The sequence below is a fragment of the Tamandua tetradactyla genome, chromosome 13 (assembly GCF_023851605.1).
Source record: "Tamandua tetradactyla isolate mTamTet1 chromosome 13, mTamTet1.pri, whole genome shotgun sequence".
Classification (NCBI taxonomy): domain Eukaryota; kingdom Metazoa; phylum Chordata; class Mammalia; order Pilosa; family Myrmecophagidae; genus Tamandua; species Tamandua tetradactyla.
In genome coordinates this window covers 74,167,263-74,188,777 of record NC_135339.1, presented here as the reverse complement: position 1 = coordinate 74,188,777, position 21,515 = coordinate 74,167,263, and the positions used below count along the sequence as shown (strand labels likewise).

General features: G+C 37.3%; 1 protein-coding gene across 5 annotated transcripts in view; it reads left to right on the top strand.

Annotated features, from left to right (window-relative positions):
• GPAM (glycerol-3-phosphate acyltransferase, mitochondrial) overlaps nt 1–21,515 on the top strand; it is a 74,001-nt gene that overhangs the window by 34,739 nt on the left and 17,747 nt on the right. For 2 of the 5 annotated variants that reach the window (XM_077126020.1, XM_077126017.1), the window contains exons 3-11: nt 2,755–2,887; nt 4,088–4,210; nt 6,159–6,232; nt 8,455–8,568; nt 10,666–10,812; nt 11,441–11,537; nt 12,179–12,315; nt 14,987–15,086; nt 15,415–15,627. In XM_077126020.1, the coding sequence (XP_076982135.1) occupies nt 2,786–2,887; nt 4,088–4,210; nt 6,159–6,232; nt 8,455–8,568; nt 10,666–10,812; nt 11,441–11,537; nt 12,179–12,315; nt 14,987–15,086; nt 15,415–15,627 (1,107 nt within the window). In that variant the 5' untranslated portion in view covers nt 2,755–2,785. Of the gene's footprint in view, nt 1–649; nt 733–830; nt 1,008–2,754; nt 2,888–4,087; nt 4,211–6,158; nt 6,233–8,454; nt 8,569–10,665; nt 10,813–11,440; nt 11,538–12,178; nt 12,316–14,986; nt 15,087–15,414; nt 15,628–21,515 lie in introns of those variants that run through there. The other 3 variants (XM_077126019.1, XM_077126018.1, XM_077126021.1) reach the window with 3 other exon arrangements.

The following is a 21,515-nucleotide window of genomic DNA, read 5'->3' as shown; positions in this document are numbered from 1 at the left end:
TTTTGATTGGATAGACAGGTATGAAGATTCGCACTGAACAGACAGGATTAGGGTCAGTGTGTGCCGTTGGACAAGGACTGGTGGCAGAGGCTTGAAGGCAGGTACTGTGTCTTAATCATCTTTGTATTCCCAGAGTCTAGTTCATGCTTAATGCTTGTTGCTTGAGTGCATGTAAAAGGTCATCTCTTTTCTTCTAAATTGCCAATGATGTTGATAACCAATGGCATGACAAATATTACGACAGAACCACTCTGTGCACCCTGTTCTTTTAAGGGCTTAAGGTAGGGAAATTTGGATTCAGTGTTTCAAGCCTTATTTATTTACTTTTTGATTCCTCACTTTTCTCCCCAAGGGAAAGGCCACTTAGCTACTCTTACAGAAATTACAAAATGTGGCCATTCACAACCCCCACACCCGGACCCTAGTACACTCTGTATCGTTATTACAAATCTCATGAAAAGACAGAACACATGCATGCAACTAAACCCAGACGGCCCACGCATACATTCCAACAGAATCTGGCAGCCATGCAAACTCCCAGAAAAGCACAGTTCGTAGTGTACAGCGCAGATTTAGGTACACATCCCCACCCCGCACCCCCACTCCTCCTCTCTCTCCCATGTGTCCCATGCCTAGGCCGTATTTGTTTAGATACTCAAGCAGCACCCTTAGCCACGCAGACGTTCGCTAGCGTGCATGCCCTACATTTAGAGGGACACACTTGGAATGCCAGTAAGTCCCCCCGAGCCCCGCCCCCTGGCCGCCCCTGCCCCCCGGAGCCCCGCCCCCTGGCCGCCCTCGCGGGTGCTCTCTGCGGCCCGCTCTACCTCACTCCAGCGCGCGGGTTGCATCACCAGGGCGCGACATTTCTGCAGGCTCCCGGCAGAGGCTGGCACTGCGTGTAGCTGCAGCAGCTGAAGCCGGAGCGGCTGCTGGGCGAGCGGCAGGGGCGGGTGCGAGCTGCGGGAGGCTCCTTTGTGCTGGGAGCTCCGGGAGAGCTAGGACAGGTGCGTCGTCGCCCTTCTCCGCAGGACCGCCGTGGCGGTCCGTGTCCTCCTACTCCTCGTGCCCCGAGCTCTGGGGTTCCCCCTGAGAAAAGGGCCGGGCTCGTGCCGGGTGAGGGTCGGGATTGTTCTCTGCCGGGGGAGGCCACGCTTTGACATGGGTTCCTTCTGGGAAGGACGGAAGTCCTATGGGCTCGGTACCCTAAGCTCCTGCAGAGGTCTGGGTTCCCCAACCCGGGGTCCTTTGGGGATATTCGTTTTGACGCTGAGGCAGCAGGATGCTCTGAGAACAGCTAGTGCTAGGGTTAACCCAATGACAGCAGCCATCACTGACTGGGCTCAGTTGGGGCCTTCATATGTGCTATCCAGTCCTCCCAGCCACCCGGGAGGTAGGAGCCATCAAATATCCCCATTTTCCAAATGGGGAAACTGAGGCATGGAAATTAACTAACTTATCCAAACTCACACAGCCGTGTGGGGGGTTTGAACTGGGGTTTGTCTGACCTCAGCGCTTGACCTCCTCCTTCTATCCCTTGCAGAAGCCCAGCTCATCTGGGATCTTTTTTTTTTTCACTCGACCTTGGGTGAACCCTGTGGGGAGGGAGGAGGAGCAAAGGGTGAACTTCCTATTGGCAAAAGTCTCTTTCCCAATCTCTCCTCCCCTCTCTCAGCACTGCCAGGTCTTCCTTTTCTCAGGCAGCAGCGGGCTCCCCCTATTGTAGGGACGTTCTTGCACCTGAAACTTATAGCTAAGTGCAGAAGTTTAATAATTTAGAAAAGCTTTCAAGCCAGATGCATTGTTTTATTATTCTCTCCCTTCTCCTATTATGGGAGATTGTTACTTACATTATGTTGTAAAAGGACATATGTAGTTGTGCTGAGTATATCATTTATTACCTATAAATCCTTTTGGGATTGTAAATAAATCAGAATATATCCTTTACGTTAACCCGGATGTGACCTTTCAGGATTTTGAAGGACTAATTTAGGACCGGGTGAGAAATAGGCAAAAGTTAAAGCAATTTGAGAATGGGTATTTTGTTTGAAACTTTTTATATTTTAGTTAATATCTGTTCTCTTTAAGAGTTCACTATTAATGAACATTTTCCTTTAAGATTGGAAAAGCCTTACTGAAAAGGAAGAAAACTTATAAATCAGATGTTTCAAAATAGTGTGCTTTTGTTTTAGAGCTTTGTAGATAGATTAACAATACAAATATCATTTCTTTTAAAGCATTGTGAGGGCATTAAGAGCTTAATGTCCTCAGGAAACATAGGGGTGCCCTAATTACCTTTATGCATTTTACATTGTCAAGTATGTACGGCCCAAATACCTAGCACACAACTTTAAAGAATTATCTACCTGTGTGCAGATATATGCAACATGTATTTAATTAAAAACATTATTTATACCCCCCAGAACTATTCACTTATTAACACAAATGAAATAATTCTTTGTCACATACCTGAAATAAGTTATTATTTATACTTGCAAATGCCTTTCTCAACTTTTGTTTAATATATGCTTAGGGAGTCTATGGATCAATTGTTGATTATGCTTTTCCTGAAAACAGCATAAAAGTTCCCATGTAAACACATCAAAGTCAATTTTCAAACTTTAACTCAATATGGTCAGCAGTTTGTTTGACATCCTATTATGGAGCAACATCACGTAAAAGTCAGAATTTTGAGTTCTGGGATTTATTGTCTGATTCTTCATTAACTAAAATGAGTTTATGTATTTTTCATAGCACATGATTTGGGAGTTACACTCTCTGTGTCATGGATGAAACTGCACTGACCCTTGGCACAATAGATGTTTCTTATCTGCCAAATTCATCAGAATACAGTGTTGGTCGATGTAAACATGCAAGTGAAGAATGGGTAAGTTTAAGATAAAGTGCCCAAAGCATTCAATGTAAAGATGTTTATTTCATGTCATTTATGCCAGTGGAAAAACTGGCAGGAACATAATTTGAAGTAGGGCTAAACAGCTAACAGACACTGCCTCTCAAAAGGCTGTGGCAGCTGCTAGAGTGTATGTTTATGAAGTCTAATAATATTTCAAAAATTCTAATGTGAATAGGGAAGCTAAAATTGGGTAGAAAATTTAAGTACAGTGGTTATGTTAAAAAGCAAACGACTTGCATAGAAAAAAAAACTCAGTGTTAATAGTGATTGTTTTTGGATGGTGTGTTTTAAGGAGTTTTTTTTTCTTTCTTTTGTTATCTACTTTCCATAAGTTATTTTTAATAAGCATGAATTTTATAATGGAAATATACCTTATTTTAAAAATTAAAAGTAGGAAATGAAGTGTAGTATGAATTCAATCCAAAGGACATGCATTTTCTCATGTTGTTTCCCCTATGAAAGCATCAGAACTATAAGGCATGTTTTAAATATTATCTCAAAGACTATCTGCTTTATGTAATGTTTGAGAATGTTATAATCAGTAGAGTAGTTTGAGCAACTGATGAGCTCAAAATTAAGAAGAAAAAATGTTTAGAATGGAAGAGCAGGTTTGGGCCCTAATTGGACAGTGCAGTTATAATTTGAACTCTAGCCTTTAAACTGTCTTGATATGATAAAGGAATGCTGTCTAAGATTACTTTGTTTTTCATTAAAGTAAAGTATTTTAAGCTGGAGTATACAACTTGTTTACTATATAAGGCCTTTGTAGTTCTATTGTGGGCATCTGTGATTTAAGAGGGAGTAAGGTTAATTCTTAGCATTGGTGTCTAGGATTCTGAGTTTATTCATTCTGCTCCCATCAGAAGTCCATTTGACCTTTTACAATTTAATTTTTAAAGCCTTGACTGCTGCTTTGAGTGTGCAGCAGTCATTATCAGTTGTCACTATTCGTAGGTGCTTGGTTTTTGCTTTTGTGCTGAACTTTGTTCCAAGTATTGATCGTGGAGTGACAGCCTAAATGAAAACCACTATGTGAGAGACAACATGCTTATACTCTTAAAAGAAAAGTATGTAGTAAATTTCTCTTCTACCTGAAAAATCTTAATTTTAGAGATCAAATAGATGAATATCTCTCTTGCCATCTAGAGACTATTTTTTCTTTAATATTTTCAGGGTGAATGTGGTTACAGACCTACCGTCTTCAGATCTGCAACATTAAAATGGAAAGAGAGCCTAATGAACCGGAAAAGGCCATTTGTGGGAAGGTGTTGTTATTCCTGCACTCCCCAGAGCTGGGTAAGACTGTTACCACTCATTGATCTGTGAACAGTGTGAAATAGTTGACTGTATTTCACACTGTGTAACTTTGTTATTATATAGTCCTAATGGGTTTAGTACATTTTTAGAATTTAAGCCCACATTTATAATCCAAATACTCCAAGTAAAGATATTGGCTTGACTTTCATCTCTATTGATTTGTTCAGTAAATATTCATACCATAGTTGATTTTAGGCAATCTGCTGGTTCTCTTGTAGTTCTAGTGTTAATTTAGAGGCTTTCAGTTAATTTTTTCAAAGAGTTGGTAGGAACCTGCCACTTAATTTCAAGATATTGAATAGTTTTAGCATTTAATGTTAAAATCCTAGCAAGATGAGGGAGAGATAATGACTCAGAGAAAGCATTTTTTGTGACTTTGCTCTGCTTTCCCTTTTGTTAAGTTTTTGATCCAGAGAGGTATCTTTTGACTTTGACAGTGAAAGATGGTCATTGAAATGTTAGGATGAAGATTTAAGAAAGAGTTGGTGTGGGTTTATTGTTTGTAAACCATATGTAAACTTCCACTTTTACAGTGTGGTATTTGAGAATAGTTGATTAGATAAGAGGTATGCTTCTAATGGCAGTTGGTGAGAGGATTGATTTAAGATAGAGTGGTAGGAAGTTGTGTCTCTCTCCTAAAAAAGTAGATTTGCCTTTTAAAATATATACTTGCTGCTAGGCTCTCTCTGGGGTGGGGTGGTCAGTAGGACATAGAAATTCTGCCATTTAAGTGCCTTTCATTTTTAGAGGTTGCTTCTAGATTGCACGAATGGCTAGTTATATGAATTTTCTCCTTGGGGTTCATTTGGCAGGAAGCAGAATTCGGAGTCTGGTGTAAAGGGATTTACTAATGTAGAAGAGATTTGTGTGGAGCCCAGAAAGTTTATATTAAATGTGTTATGTCTGTACAAGAATGTCTCAATGTAAATACTGTTCTTTTAAATCAAAGTGCCTTGTTGCAAGAACTTGTTAGGATTGAAGAATCATGAAATTTCTGGTCTAGAAGTGAGGCCAGCTCAGATTAAAAGGTCAGTGGAAACAAAGATTGAAATAGAAGGTGACACGACTCTTCATTTTAGATCTGTCATCTTATCTAATTCTAATTTTGAATGTTTAAAAGACCAAAACAATACATTGACTGTAATGTGTTCTTCTTAAACTGGAAGAAAATATAAGAAATTATTTGGTGATAGTAATAGTTTAGGATGCGAGTAGGTGAGTAGTATAATAGTCAACTGTATTTTGCCTAAATATGGTACCTGCTGGAGCTTGGTTAAAAGGTTATCTGTAGGGGAGCATGGGTGGTTCAGTGGTAGAATGCTCTTCCATGTGGAAGACATGGGTTTGATTCCCAGACCATGCATTCCACCCTCCCCCACAAAGGTTATCTGTAAAGATGGTGAATTTAGCTGGACATTTTCTTTCTTCAGTGGCAGTCACCTTAAGAGAGTAGAAAGAACAAGGTTGGGGATTGAATCTGAAACCTCTGCCAGCCTCGATTTTCTTATTTATAATGTGGGGGCAATAATTCTTATGTGTCATGATTATTGGAAGATTTGGTCTAACAACCGCATGGTAATTAAATTAGCACGGTACCTAGTGTTTTGGGAACACTAAAATCTCCAGTGTTCCTGCCAAGAACTTAAGCTATCTGTAGCTTGAACTGTTTCCATTTAGGGGGTGGGGCAGAAAGGAGAGAGGCACTGTCTTCTTTACAAGGTTTTAATGAATAATTTTGAGTTTGTGATCTTTTTTGAAGGCTAAAAAGTACTTTTCAAAAACCATAAATTTTCTTCATTACTTAGAATTTTGAAGGAATATTGACCTTTATGCTTGACTTTTAGAAGTCATCAAGAACTAGTTATGTGAGCCCTTCACCACTAATCCAGTTGCATATTAATGTAAGCATTTATTTTATTTTATGTAGGATACATTTTTCAACCCCAGTATCCCGTCTTTGGGTTTGCGGAATGTTATTTATATCAATGAAACTCACACAAGGTAAAAAATAAATTTTTTTACACTTATGATAAATCTCAAAAGAAAAACTCCATAGTCAATTAACACACTTTAACATGAATCTCTTTATGTCTTAAGATTTAATCAAATATTATCTTCTGACATGAGGTTTTATCTGAAAATTGGAAGCAGTAGCAACTACCTTTGGGATTTATTACTATTATCAGTGTAAATATATAATAAATATTTTCATGATAGTGTGTCTGTCACTTTTTGCTTTCTTTAATTTACTCTTGTATTGATTTTTCATCTGAATGTGATGCAATGTGTGGGTTTGACTGTCTTATGATCTTTTATGACTCTATTTATACTTAAAAAAATATGACAGATTTAGATCTGCCTAATCTATAGGATATTAGTAAATATGTTCCTCTATTGAGCAAATGTTCTTTAATTTATTACTTGCTTGAGACTTTTCTGAGAATTCTTACTTCCAAATTCCAGGCATAGGCGCGTGGCCTACTAGGCACCAGGGTGAGTGAAAAGGGACTTTGTTCTGTGTGAATCCAGGCTAGGGAGACGGAGGGAGGGCAGGGAGGGTGTATGAATGCCCGCGGGGTTGGAGAGAAATAACAGCCAAAAATGCTGTCAATCCTTGTAATTCTAAGAGGAGGTGCCCGGAGTAGGTAAGCAGTTGGGTAAAGTGAGGAAGAATACTTGAAATTCTTTGAAAAATTGATCCAAGGAGTGAAATCCTTAAAATTTAACCTGTAGCCTTTCTGATGTTTCTGCTTATATTTTGATGATGTGAGAGCATAAGTGATTATAATACATTTGTGTATATTAGTTCATTTGTTCTTGTTTTAATAGGACTAAAGTCAGGGGACATAGTGTTTGCCCTTCCCAGGCTGCCCTTCTCTCTCTCTTTCTCTTACTTTCTTTTCTAAATTTAAAGGAGAGAGAAGACACTGTGGGCCATTGATTTCTTTTTTTTTTTTTTGGTTGGCATGATTAAGATCCTAAGAAAAGGGTTCTCATAGAGTCTCTTCTTTATATAAGAAAGCATTTTACATATAAAGCCGAAAAGTTCATTTGTTGCCCTCAATTTGGAGGCAGTTATGAAAAAAATGGCATGTGCTATATTGACCAAGCAGTGTGAAACAGCAGTTCAGTGTAGTAAGCTGTCGTGTAGTTGAGCTGGCTCTTAGCCCTTCTATATGTTAACATGAGGCGAAGCCTAAACATTTTTACAGATACGCACTCATACGCACAAATTCACAAGCAATGCTTTCATTCTTCACTTGCAAAGAGATTTCATAGAGAGCTTGGACTTTGTCCATTATACTGGTATAATTCTGAACGTATTCATGGAAGGGAGAGTTTATTGAACCAAGTGTTTGGAGGTTTGAGACAAAGGAAAAGAGGAAGAAAGAAAGAAGAGCAAGAAGGAGAGGTGAAGGAGCTTGTGATTCATAAACAGTTCTTCCTCAGATTACTTTTCCTTAATTGAAGATCTTTTCAGAATTAGTAAATTTATACTTGAAATCATCTACTGTATAGATGAGTGCCATCCTGGAGGAAATAATGAAATATTATATAATCATTACAAATGGTTTCAAATTATTGCATTATGAAGGCTTAGAGCATTCTGAAATCTGTTCCTCTCCTGATAACTCCATCACAGTCACTGTCATGGATGTAATTATATCTTACCCCTCAGGGATATGTTGAATGTCAGTGGGGGTGGGTGGGCAGAGAACCTGTGGCTTTGGGAACCCAGAGCACAAACATTCAGACCACAGACTAGCTATCTTGACTTCTCTAAACTGATCAGCTTGGCTTTGAGAGTCAGTGACTGTCTTTGCAAAAATACTATTAAAAAAAATTAGCCCTTCATAATAGGAAAAGTCTTCCAAATTTATCTTTTTATAGCCCACAACATTGAACATATTTGCCTTTTTTATGGTATTATTTCTTTTCCTTTAATCTTAGGCTTATTATTTGGCAAGGCAACACTTTTCAAGTATTCACACACAAAGTCCAAGTTTAAGTTTTAGCTGAGAGTACATGAAAGGAATTATGAATAAAATTGACTGTATAGCAGCATCCTGATATTAAAGAGGATTTGCTATAGGAGAACCTGAACCTCAAGAGTAGATGAAATTAGGCTTTGTTTTTATAGGATGGAAACCACAGTATAATTTAAGCGACTTGTTTTAGGAGTTCCTATAATACTTTCCTGCTAAATCATTTTCATATTGCAGGCACCGAGGATGGCTTGCAAGACGTCTTTCTTACGTGCTTTTTGTTCAAGAGCGAGATGTCCATAAGGGCATGTTTGCCACCAATGTGGCTGAAAATGTACTAAACAGCAGCAGGTAAGGGTAGGGATGCTGTGGGGTGGGGGGGAGGCAGGGATGGGTGGTAGGAGTGAGAGTGGGGAAATGATTCCCTTTATTAACCTTTAATTTCTCTAGTACACTGTCTTAATAGGTATTTTCATTTCTGAATGTTAAATTATAAGCTCCAAAGGAAAAGCAGGACAGACGGTTTTAGTGAACAATGTCATGTGGAAATAGCAGTCTTGTTTAGTGGATTAATAACTAAATGAGTTTCTAATACATGAGAGGCAAATTGACGTTCAGAGATACACATTATTTCCAGATTTTTAAAAAGTTTTCTGTAATATGAATATTTGACACGTTGCATTTCCTATTTTATGGCCAAAAGAGAAGTGAGTTTTATATTTTTGTCAAAAGAGTTGAATACCTATGCACAAATTCTTATACTAGAAAATCATTGTTAGAAGTCCAAACAGAATAAGCTTAATTGCGCTCTTAGAGGAGCCTACCTGCAAATGGGAGAGATGGACTTGAACTCACGTGGAGTGGAGAAACGAATCATTCTGAAGTTGAGGTGCTAGAATATGCCTAAACTGGGTGAAGGTTGTTCTCTGTTCCACCTCATTGATGTGGCCCATGTTAAAGTTCTCCCTGGATTTGAGGAGACGAAGAGCAAGGTGGATTGAGAGGCTGCTTTGAAATGCAGGCCTGGTGGTAGGGTTGATAGGACCTGGACAGTGCTGGCACGTAGTGGGTGCTCAGCAACTATTTATTGAACGTGAATAGTTGATGACAGAGATATAATAATCATGTCAATTACCTGTGGAAATGTTTCTGGTCAGCTTGAAATAAATGCCATTTAAAGGCTAGATTGAAAATATCTGTACATTCTTGTATCTGTATCCTTTTTGCATTAATGATTTATTGGGGCATGTTAAGTTTTACTGTACTTCACTAGTCTAAAATCAGTTACAACAGTGGGAGAAACACAATTATTTGATACTCCTTTGGATTATTATGTATGCTATTTTCTTGATAAAAACCTCCTATACCATCTAGACATTTTGACCAGTAATTGGGATGTTAGAAATGATTTAAGAAAGTTTAACCTTATGCTTTCTTCCCTAAGTAAAATGGGAGATTTATGAAACTGGATTAAATCTTCCCTTTTACTTTACTGCTTATTGTTCTCTGCTGTTTTGGACGTTAGAGTGACCAATTATAATTATTGCTTTGAAATGTTCTAAGGAATTCGTGGTGATGAATACACAACTGTGGGATGATATTGTAAGCCACTGATTATATACCATGTATGGAATGTTTGTATGTTAAGAATGCTGGTGTTTATATGTTGTTTATCAATAAAAATATTAAAAAAAAATTATTGCTTTGATTTGGAGGACATTTGTGATTCGTTATACACCAAGTTGTTCTCTCCTGGCACATTATACATGTAGTTCTACTGATGGAATCAGAATAGAAATGAAGGGTAAATTAGGTCTTCAAAAGAAAAATTGCACATTACTTTGGTAGCTGGCTTTGGATACCTGGATTATGCATCTAAGGAGATAATCTTTCTTTTTCTCTCTTCTGCTAGAATCAAACTTTGTGTCTCTCACAGCATTACTAGGTCCCTTGCACATAGTTGTCACCAGTGAATTCAAATTAAATAACTTAGTCTGCCTTCCAGTTTCCTTAGAGATTCATTCCTTTAGGAATTTAATATTCTTAATATTTAATAGACACCCAGAAAAGCACTTTAAAAAATATTTTTATTGAGAAATATACCCACACATACAGTCCAACTATATTATACAATCAGTGGCTCACAATATCACCACGTAGTTGTGTATTCTTCACCATGATCATTTTTAGAACATTTGCATCACTCCAGAAAAAGAAAAGGAAAAAAAAATTACTTATCCCTTTACCCCTCCCACTCATTGACCCACTGTATTTCAATCTACGCAATCAGAAAAGCTCTTTTAACTTGAAGCTTATTCTCTTATGTTATCATATACTAAAGAGAAGGTATATTTTGTTTTGTGATTTATAGCTGCAGTTTAGAAAATACTGAATGTAGAGTGCAGCATAGAACCAGTTATATTGTTTATCTTTCCATTTTCAAATCAGAGTACAAGAGGCAATTGCTGAAGTGGCTGCTGAATTAAATCCTGATGGTTCTGCTCAGCAGCAATTAAAAGCCATCAATAAAGTGAAAAAGAAAGCCAAAAGAATCCTTCAAGAAATGGTTGCCACTGTCTCACCAGCATTGATCAGGTATTAAAAGGCGAGACAAAAAGATTTCAATAAGAGCCATCCTGTTTTGAGCAACTAAGACTGAACCATTGGACTTCAGTTCCTAGTACAATGTTCTTTGCTCAAAAGGTGTATATATTAACATGTTCTGATGTTAAAAGCAACTGCTTTTTTTTATTCTCATTCACCCTTCCTGTGAAGTAGCCTGATAGGCTTTAAAATGACTTCGTCGCTGCTGACTGATGGTAGCAGCCATCCTCTTACTGCTGACATCTGCTCTCAGAAACAAGTTGTGAGTCAGGTTTCACATATCCCTATCTTAAAGAGGGTTATGGTGTGTGCATATGCATTAGAGGAAATGTTCTGCTTACCTAAACAGCTGCTTGGTCGTTTGCTTCTGAGGTATATAGTGTGTGATTAGAGTGAAATGAAAGATTTTTAGTCCATAATAAAAGATACTTCTATAAGTAATATATGTGTAAATTAAGCTCTTTAATTCCACAATTCGCACATATGCACATGCACAGAATTCACTTACAAACTGTTCGTAGGTTCAGGAAGCTTAAGCAGGCAATAGTCACACACACACACACACATACACACATATATAAAAATGGATGTATTTAAATTTTTTTTAACTTTTTTTCAGACTGACTGGATGGGTGCTGCTAAAACTGTTCAATAGCTTCTTTTGGAACATTCAAATTCACAAAGGTCAACTTGAGATGGTTAAAGCTGCAGCTGAGGCAAGAATTTCTGTGAATCTGTCATTCTGTTTTCCCCACATTTGTAAAGTGATTTTAGGATTCTTGTGGAAATGTTCCCTTGTGTACTGTTGTGCGTTTCAATCCATTTGGAAGATTTTGCCCAATTGAGATAACTGCAGTAGCTGTGCATTCAGGGAGGAGAAGTGGAATAAAGGGGACCTTAAGCACTATATAGGATTCCTTTTGTAAGTTACCTTGTGACAATCTAGAAAACCTGGCCGAACAATCTTGTTTTATAGATGAGGAAATAGAGGCTCAGATAGATAGAAATTGTCCTAAATCACACCCAATCGGTGACTTGCCTAGAATTTCAAATCAAATCAAGCCTGGCTCCAAAAACTAAGCATTTTGTACATGATTAGGGCTCCATCTCAGAAGATATATTGGATCAACTTGAGCTCTTCATTATTCTTCTCTTTACCCAAACTCTTGTTTTTTATTGCTGCTTTTTCTTTAACTTACGTATTAAATCTAAAGAAGTTCATATTACCGGAAAATGTTTTTAAAGAATGGAGTCCTTGTTAAGCCAGTATTTAAATGATTCTAACAAAATATCAAGTTGCAAAGTGTGATTCAAATCTACATTTGAGTTTTAAATTTAACATTTTCCCCTCTACTAGATGAATTTGCCGCTTATATTTCTACCGGTTCATAGATCCCATATTGACTATCTGCTGCTCACTTTCGTTCTGTTCTGCCATAACATCAAAGCACCATACATCGCTTCAGGCAATAATCTCAATATCCCCATCTTCAGGTAAGAGCAGCTTATTTTGAAGTTTAAGATATGAAAAAGATTGTGTTTTGAATTTTTTTTTCATTATGCCTTTTGATACATGCTATTGTAAAACTGACATCAGCCTGTTGTGCAAAATTTGGAAAGTACAAAGCATTAAGTCGTCATCATTACTTAAAAGTATTTTGTATGGGATACTTGGTGAACTGTGAATACCTAAAGATTATAGGCAATATTTATCAAATGGAAAGGCAGCTAGGGAAGCAAGTTAGTGAATTACTATACCCAACTCAAGGGTGGGGAGGGGTCATAGAGTGCAGGGTGGAGCAGTGGTGGTAGTGGAGTATAAAGGTAAGTGAGAAGAAACATATCTGTTACTTCAGTCTCATAATTTAGTAGAGTTAGAGATGTAAGGATTGCAGTATAATGTGAAAAGTGTTTTTTAGGCTATTTTCAGAAGAACACAGTACAGTCCATTCAGAACAAATAGGATGTACAAAGTCAGAGAGATCCAAGAGCACGGCAGAGACTCAGTAAGGCTGGGATGTAGGATGCATTAGGAAGAGTCTCTGGCAGGAAATGGTGCCTCCATGGACAGTGAGAGCTAAATCAAAACAACTTCTAAGTCAAGAGTTTGGATTCTGGCCTGTACTTGGGAAGTGACATGTTCAGTTATGCATTTTGAAAGGCCATTCTGCATTAGAAGGGGTTAGAGCAATTCTGATTCTATTATAATAGTTCAGGAAAAAAGATAACGAACGCTTACATTAAAGGTGTTGCAGTGATTGTGAAAAGGAGGACATAGATTTGGAAATTATTGAATAAGTTGAATTTTCGAGACTAAGTGCTAGTCTAGATGTTGAGCTCAAAGAAGGGGTGGGGGAAGCGAGAAAGACCCCAGATGTTTACCTCCTAGGCCACTGGGTAGGCTGTAGGGCTGATTACTAATAAGGGGTTGGTGAGGAGTAGATTTAGTTGAATTGAGAAATTGAAGTTCAAACTTCAAAGCACAAAGCATCTTAAGACCAGTTGTGTGAGGGGAGAGTGATTAAGTGGAGGGTGAATTTGGAGGGAGTCACCAAGGGCAGTGGACTGGCAGATGGTGCAGGTTTGACCTGTGGGCTGTGAAGTCTGGTCCTCACTCAGCCTTACAGTCCAAGCTCTTCCTAATCCTTTGGCTCAGAGTTCTGTAGGCTTTCAGAGCTCTGTAGCTTACCAAACTCATGTGACTGACTGAAGAGAAGTACAGCGGCTGTAGACGTGGTGAATAAGATACATAGTCCTTGCCTTCAAATAGTTTATCACTAATGGGGAGTATAGGCAAACAGCCAACTATAATAGAGTGTGATTTGACCCTTCAGATGAGACATTCTTTTCCCGGAACTAAAAGATCTGTGTTTGCTCTCTAGTGTACCTTTTCTAGTATTAAGGAACCTGGGAATGTGAATTAGTCACTAGAAAGTTGCTGGTAGGCATAGGACTTGAGCAAAAAGGACTATTCCATCTAACCACTAGAGAAGCCTTGCCCTATAATAGTTTGCCATTCATAATCAGAATCGTACATATACTCATTCCTTCCAGATTTGGACTCCAACTCAGTCTCTTAGAAATGCTTTATAAACACTGCCAATGTTTCTATTATTCACTTCCCATTTCATGATCTCTCTGCCAGTCATTGCTTTGCTCACCATTTCTTCGAATGTGACGGACTGTAGTTAGCCTAGCCTGTTTATTCACAGCTTTCTTTTGTTATGTGACAGTCTCCACGTTCACAAACCAGCTCTTAAGATGTGTTATTTTTGTGGATGGCTCATGTCATCCATTATGAATTTATTCTGCAGAGTTTCATGCTCAAAGAGTGATATTAAGCTTTGGGGACATCTTATTGTGGCCTCCTGATACCGACTATAGAAGACACCAAATTTTATATTTATATGTATATATGTACATATATTTACATGTATTTTTATGTTTTTTAATATATGGATATTATTTCACTCTATTGAAAAGGACAGGAGGAGGAGGCTGTGAATTTGGAAAGATTGACTTAAGTATTAGAAACTTTCAACTTCGTATTAAAATTCATCAGTGCTGTAGAAAGAGACATGGTGTTATGAAAATAATTGTTTTGATCTTAAGTATATTAAATGAAACAAATTTTTTTCATGTTTGGAAAAGATGGTTACATTTAGTTTCAGTTTGATGGGATTGTTCTTGTCTTACAGGGATGCTTTCTAAACAATACTTATTTGAGAAAAGTTTCTCAAAGGAGTTTTTGTAACATCACATTTATTTTATAGTACCTGTGCCATGGGGCAAATTTCAGGATGTGTAAGGATTACATCCTGAATAAGGTTAAATTTTGAATAGGGTTTTAAAGCCTGGCAGTATTCCATAATCTCTTAATATCTATATTGTCACCTTTGCGGTGTCACACACTATACATGTGCCTCTTGAGTTTGGAACAGATGTAATAGAGCTTCATTTTAAGCAGTGATACTCTAAAGGCCAATGAGTACTATAAATGACTCGTCAATAGTATGGAAAATGAGAAAATGTACACATTTTCACTCACAACCTAAATAATACATGTGGTTTATATCCAAATGGCAAATATTTTAAGTAATTTGTAGTTGGAGTATTCTTTTTATTTTTTTCTTCATGAATAATTCATGCATTTTAAAATTTATAGTACCCTGATCCATAAGCTTGGCGGTTTTTTCATACGACGGAGGCTAGACGAAACACCAGACGGACGGAAAGATATTCTTTATAGAGCTTTACTCCATGGGGTATGTATTATCTCTAATTATCCTTACAGCCATATTTTGTCACCATGGAAAGAGAGATTTGACTGAGTTGAGGTGGTAGGAGAGGGGAAAGTCCGTAAAACCACAACTTGTCTGAGTAATTTGAGCAAATATTGCTTGAACGTGCATTTGATAACTATTTTTTGTTATCACTAAAAGATAGCATTGGAGGAACTGCCTTGTTTTACTTGTACATGTAAAATATCTGTCAGTGATGAAATTGTAGTTTTTTTTTAAGATTTCATGCCCCTGAGCTTATTCTAAGATTAATGGTTTAAAATTCATGTTTTACTTTCTCCTTGTATTCCAGCATGTAGTTGAACTACTTCGACAGCAGCAGTTCTTAGAGATTTTTCTGGAAGGCACACGCTCTAGGAGTGGAAAAACCTCCTGTGCTCGGGCAGGACTTTTGTCAGTTGTGGTAGATACTCTGTCTACAAATACCATCCCGGACATCTTGGTAATACCTGTTGGAATTGCCTATGATCGTATCATTGAAGGTCACTACAATGGTGAGCAACTGGTAAGAAGACTGACTACCCCAAAATTAGGGCTTTTAGAATTAACTCTAAGTGTATGAAACGTGGCAGGGTGGATGTGGTGAGTGTTTTTCACCTCATATGTTGGCCTGGCTGGTAGTGCTAATATGGTACTTTCCTGCACTTGGACAAGAGACAGGATTAGAATTATCGATGTCAGCATTGGTCGGGGGATAAGGTGATGGAAGAACATTTGCCTCTCAATTGCCGTCTCTACTTTGGGGTTTCATATGGGTTTTACTTCCCCAGGACTTCCTGTTCATGTGCATATTTAAAGATAACCCTGAAGAAGTGGTAGGGTTGGGGTAGTGGCAGTTGTGTTTTTTGTAAATATTTTGTACAAATATTAATTGGTAGCTGGAATTTTTACAAAGTGAATATACTCATATAATCAGCACTCAGATTAAGGAGCAATATTATCAGGACCCTGGAAGCTCTTCTTGTTCCCCTCACTGTCCCCTCAAGGTCAAACATTTATCCTGACTTCTAACAGAATAGATTTATTTTGCCCATTTTTGAACTTCATATGAATGGAATAATGTAGTATGTGTGCTCTTTTTATGAATGGAATAATGCAGTATGTGCTCTTTTTGTGTTTGTCTTCCTTTTCTGAAGAAGGGATTTGTGAAATTCATCCCTGGTGTTACATGGTGTTATGTTTGTTCATTTCCTTACCTGTGTAGTTTTTCAGTATATAGGTATAGCACAATTAATTCTATTGAATGCATCTATATGGATATTTTCTGTTTGGAGTACGCTGCACTTCTTGGATCTGTAGTTTTATGTTTTTCATAAAAGATGGTAAGTTTTCAGTAATTATTTCCTCCATTAGTCTTCCTGCTCCTTTTCCCTTCTCTTCTCCTCTGGGACACCCATAACACGTATATTCATGTGTTTCATGTTATCATTCAATTCCTTGATACCCTGCTCTTGTTTCTCCATGCGTTTTCCTATATTTTCTTTTGTATGTCAGATTTTAGATTTTCTGCCCTCTACTTCTTCTTTCCTCTGCCTCTTCATATCTATTGTTATAGGCTTCTGGGTTTTTTTTTTATCTCTTCTATTGTGCCTTTCATTCTGTAAGTTCTACAGTTTGTTTCTTCAGACTTTCAAGAGCTTCTTTATGTTTTCCCAGTGTCTTCTTTATATCTTCCCTCAACTTGGTGATTTGATTTTTGATGAGATTTTGCATGGCTGCTCGAGCATCCTGAATTAGTTGTTTCAACTCCTGTATCTCATTTGACTGTTTTCTGTTCCTTTGACAGGGCCATATCTTTGATTTTTCTAGTATGTCTAATTTTTTGCTGGTGTCTAGCATTTGATTTCCTTAATTAGTTTATTCTGGAAGTTTGTTTTCACTCTTTTACTTAGGGTTTTCTTTTATTTTAATGCTTTTTTTATTGTGAAATATAACATGTATACAAAAAAAGCAGTACATTTCCAAGTACATTTTAACAAGAAGTTATAGAACAGATTTTAAAGTTTGATATGGGTTATAGTTCCATGATTTTTCATTTTTTCTTCTGGCTACTCCAAGACACTGGAGACCAAAAGAAATATCAATATAATGATCCAGCAGTCATATTCATTTGTTAAATCCTATCTGCTCTGTTATACTCCTCATTCTCTCTTTTTTTTTGTGATAAATAACATATATACAAAAAAGCAACAAATTTCTAAGTATATCGCAACAATTAGTTTTAGAATAGAATTCAGCATTTGGTATGGGTTACAGTTCCAAAATTTTAGGTTTTTCCTTCTAGCTACTCTGAGGTACTGGAGACTAAAAGAAATATCAGTATAATGAGTGAGCATTTTGTTAAATCCTGCCTTCTCTGCATAACTCCACCATCACCTTTGATCTTTCTCCCACTCATTAGTGGTATTTGGGTTATACCCATTATAACAAGGTCTAGGAAACTGCCTCCTATTATAAGATTTATAAGATATTTCCCTACATTTTCTCCTAACAGTTTTATGGTCTTAGATCTAATGTTTAGGTCTTTGATCCATTTTGAGTTCATTTTTGTATAGGGTGTGAGATATGGATCCTCTTTCATTCTTTTGCATGTGGATATCCAGTTCTCTAGGCACCATTTATTGAAGAGACTGTTTTGTCCCAGGTGAGTTGGTTTGACTGCTTTATCAAAGATCAATTGTCCATAGATAAGAGGGTCTATATCTGAACAATCTATTTGATTTCATTGGTCAGTATGTCTATCTTTATGCCAGTACCATGCTGTTTTAACCACTGTAGCTTTGTGATACATCTTAAAGTCAGGTGGTTTGAGACCTCCGACTTCATTTGTCTTTCTCAGGATACTTTTAGCTATTCGGGGCACCCTGCCCTTCCAGGTAAATTTGGTTATTGGTTTTTCTATTTCCGAAAAGTAAGTTTTTGGGATTTTAATTGGTATTGCATTGAATCTGTACATCAATTTAGGTAGAATTGACATCTTAACTATATTTAGTCTTCCAATCCCTGAACACAGTATGCCCTTCCATTTATTTAGGTCTTCTGTGATTTCTTTTAAGAATTTCTTATAGTTTTCTTTCTATAGGTCTTTTGTTTCTGTAGTTAAATTTATTCCTAAATATCTTGTTCTTTTGGTTGCAATTGTAAATGGAATATTTTTCTTGATTTCCCCTTCAGATTGTTCATTACTAGTGTATAGAAACACTACAGATTTTTGAGTGTTGATCTTGTAACCTGTCACTTTGCTGTACTCATTTAGTAGCTCTAGTAGTTTTGCTGTGGATTTTTCAGGGTTTTCGACATAGTATCATATCATCTGCAAACAATGAGAGTTTTACTTCTTCCTTTCCAATTTTGATGCCTTGTATTTATTTTTCTTGTCTAATTGCTCTGGCTAGAACTTCCAACACAATGTTGAATAACAATGGTGATAGTGGACATCCTTGCCTTGTTTCTGATCTTAGGGGTAAAGTTTTCAGTTTTTCCCCGTTGAGGATGATGTTAGCTGTGAGTTTTTCATATATTTCCTTTATCATGTTGAAGAAGTTCCCTTCTATTTTTATCCTTTGAAGTATTTTCAACAGGAAATGATGTTGAATTTTGTCAGAAGCCTTTTCAGCATTAATCAAGATGATCATGTGGTTTTTCTGCTTTGATTTGTTGACATGGTGTATTACATTAATTGATTTTCTTATGTTGAACCATCCTTGCATAGCTGGAATGAGTCCTACATGATCATGGTGTATGATTCTTTTAATGTGTTGCTAGATTTGATTTGCAAGAATTTTGTTGAGGATTTTTGCATCTATATTCATTAGAGAGATTGGTCTGTAGTTTTCTTTTTTTGTAATATCTTTGTCTGGCTTTGGTATTAGGGTGATGTTGGCTTTGGAGAATGAGTTAAGTAGCCTTCCCTTCAATTTTTTTGAAGAGTTTCAGCAGGATTGGTACTAATTCTTTCTTGAATGTTTGGTAGAATTCACATGTGAAGCCATCTGGTCCTGGACTTTTCTTTTTTGGGGAACTTCTTAATGACCGATTCAATTTCTTTACTTGTGATTGGTTTGTTGAGGTCATCTATTTCTTCTCAAGTCAGTGTTGATTGTTCATGCCTTTCTAGGAAGTTGTCCATTTCATCTACATCATCAAATTTATTAGCATAAAGTTGTTCATAGTATCCTCTCATTACTTCCTTTATTTCTGTCAGGTCAGTGGTTATGTCTCCTTTTCTATTTCCAATTTTATTTATTTGCATCCACTCTCTTCTTCTTTTTGTCAACCTCACTAAGGTTCTTACTCTAGTTCTTCTCAATTAATTCCTTGATTTTTGCTCTTTGTTCTTTCTTGATATAGGCATTAGGGCAATAAGTTTCCCTCTTAGCATTACCTTTGCTGCATCCCATAAATTTTGATATATTGTGTTTTCATTTTCATTTGCCTCGAGATATTTACTGATTTCTCTTGTAATTTCTTCCTTGACCTACTGGTTGTTTAAGAGTGTGTGTTGTTGAGCCTCCATATATTTGTGAATTTTCTGGCACTCTGTCTATTATTGCTTTCCAATTTCATTCCTTTATGACCTGAGAAAGTGTTTTGTATGTTTTCAATCTTTTTAATTTAATGGGACTTGCTTTGTGACCCAGCATATGGTCTATCCTTGAGAATGATCCATGAGCACTTGAGAAAAAGGTATATCCAGCTGTTGTGGGATCTAATGTTCTATAAATGTCTGTTAAGTCTAGCTCATTTACTGATCCTCTGTCTAGATGTTCTGTCCATTGATGAGAGTGGGGAATTGAAGTCTCCAGCTATTATGGTTGATGTGTCTGTTTCTCTTTTTCAGGGTTTTCAGTGTTTGCCTCCTGTATTTTGGAGCTTTCTAGCTCGATATATAAATATTTATGATTGTTATGTCTTCTTGTTGAATTGTTCCTTTTATTAATACATAGCGTCCTTCTTTGTCTCTCTCAACTGTTTTACACTTGAAGTCTAATTTGTTTGATATTCTTATAGCTACGCCTGCTCTTTTCTGATTGTTATTTGCATGAAATATATTTTCACAACCTTTCACTTTCAACCTATGTTTATCCTTGGGTCTGAGATGTGTTTCCTGTAGACAGCATATAGATGGGTCATGTTTTTAAATCCATTCTGCCAGCCTATGTCTTTTGATTGGGGAATTTAATCCATTAACATTTAGTGTTATTACTGTATGGGCAGTACTTTCTTCTACCATTTTGCCTTTTGGATTTTATATGTTTTTCTCCTTTTTACCCTTACTGATAGTCTTCATTTCTACTTCTCCATACCTCTCTCTCCTATCTTTTTGTATCTGTCTCTACTGTTCCGTTTAGTATTTCCAGTGATTTTTTTTTATCTGAAAATGTTTTAATTTCTCCCTCATTTTTGAAGGACAGTTTTGCTGGATATAGAATTCTTGGTTGACAGTTTTTCTCTTTTAGCAATTTAAATATATCATCCCACTGTCTTCTCACCTCCGATTTCTGCTGAGAAATCTATGCATACTCTTATTGGGCTTCCCTTGTACATGATGGATTATTTTTCTCTAGCTGATTTCAAGATTCTCTCTTTCTCTTTAACATCTGACATTCTGATTAGTAAGTGTCTTGGAGTACGTCTATTTGGATCTATTCTGTTTGGGGTACGCTGCACTTCTTGAATCTGCAATTTTAAGTCTTTCATAAGAGTTGGGAAAATTTTCAGGAATAATTTCAGTTCAACTTATTCTAGACTTCTAGCATAGGTTTTTTTTTAGCTGATTAGAATTTTTCAGTTCTCATTTTTCATTTTCCTGTCCTGCCTATTTGGAGCCTTTCTTTTGAGGAGGGTCTCCTCAGATATGATTGACCCTAGTCAGATTTCCCCAGATCAGATAGGTCCACATCTCAGGAGGAAAGAGTAGCCAGTATCAAGTTTCCCTGAAGGTGAGACCCAGCTGTTTGTCAGACTTTACTATGAAGCCTCTAGATCTGTGCTTTTCCTATCTTTCCGAGCATGTGGTGCTTAACTGCCTGCAACTTCCCACCAGCATAAAGTGATGCGGTGCCTTTTAATTTCAGCAGCATTTCCCTGCCACTGGAGTGGTTGAGACAGGCTGAGGTAGTAGGTGGGCTTTCTTTATCAGTTTTCAGGCCCCTGGGGCAATTCCTTGAAGGAAGGCCTCTACTTGAGCTGGGCCTTGTCCTTTTCCTTGGCTAAAATGCATCCTTTAGGAAATTGTCCCCATCTGCCTGACTCAGTCATGCCTTAATTCTGCCCTTGTCTGGTGCAGTGCTGGAGCTTGTGAAGGCTTCTGGTTCTATCTCATGAACTGTTAAGAAGCAGGGGTGGGCAGTGGGGGAGCCTTTTCAGAGCCTGACCCCAGCTCCGCGAATT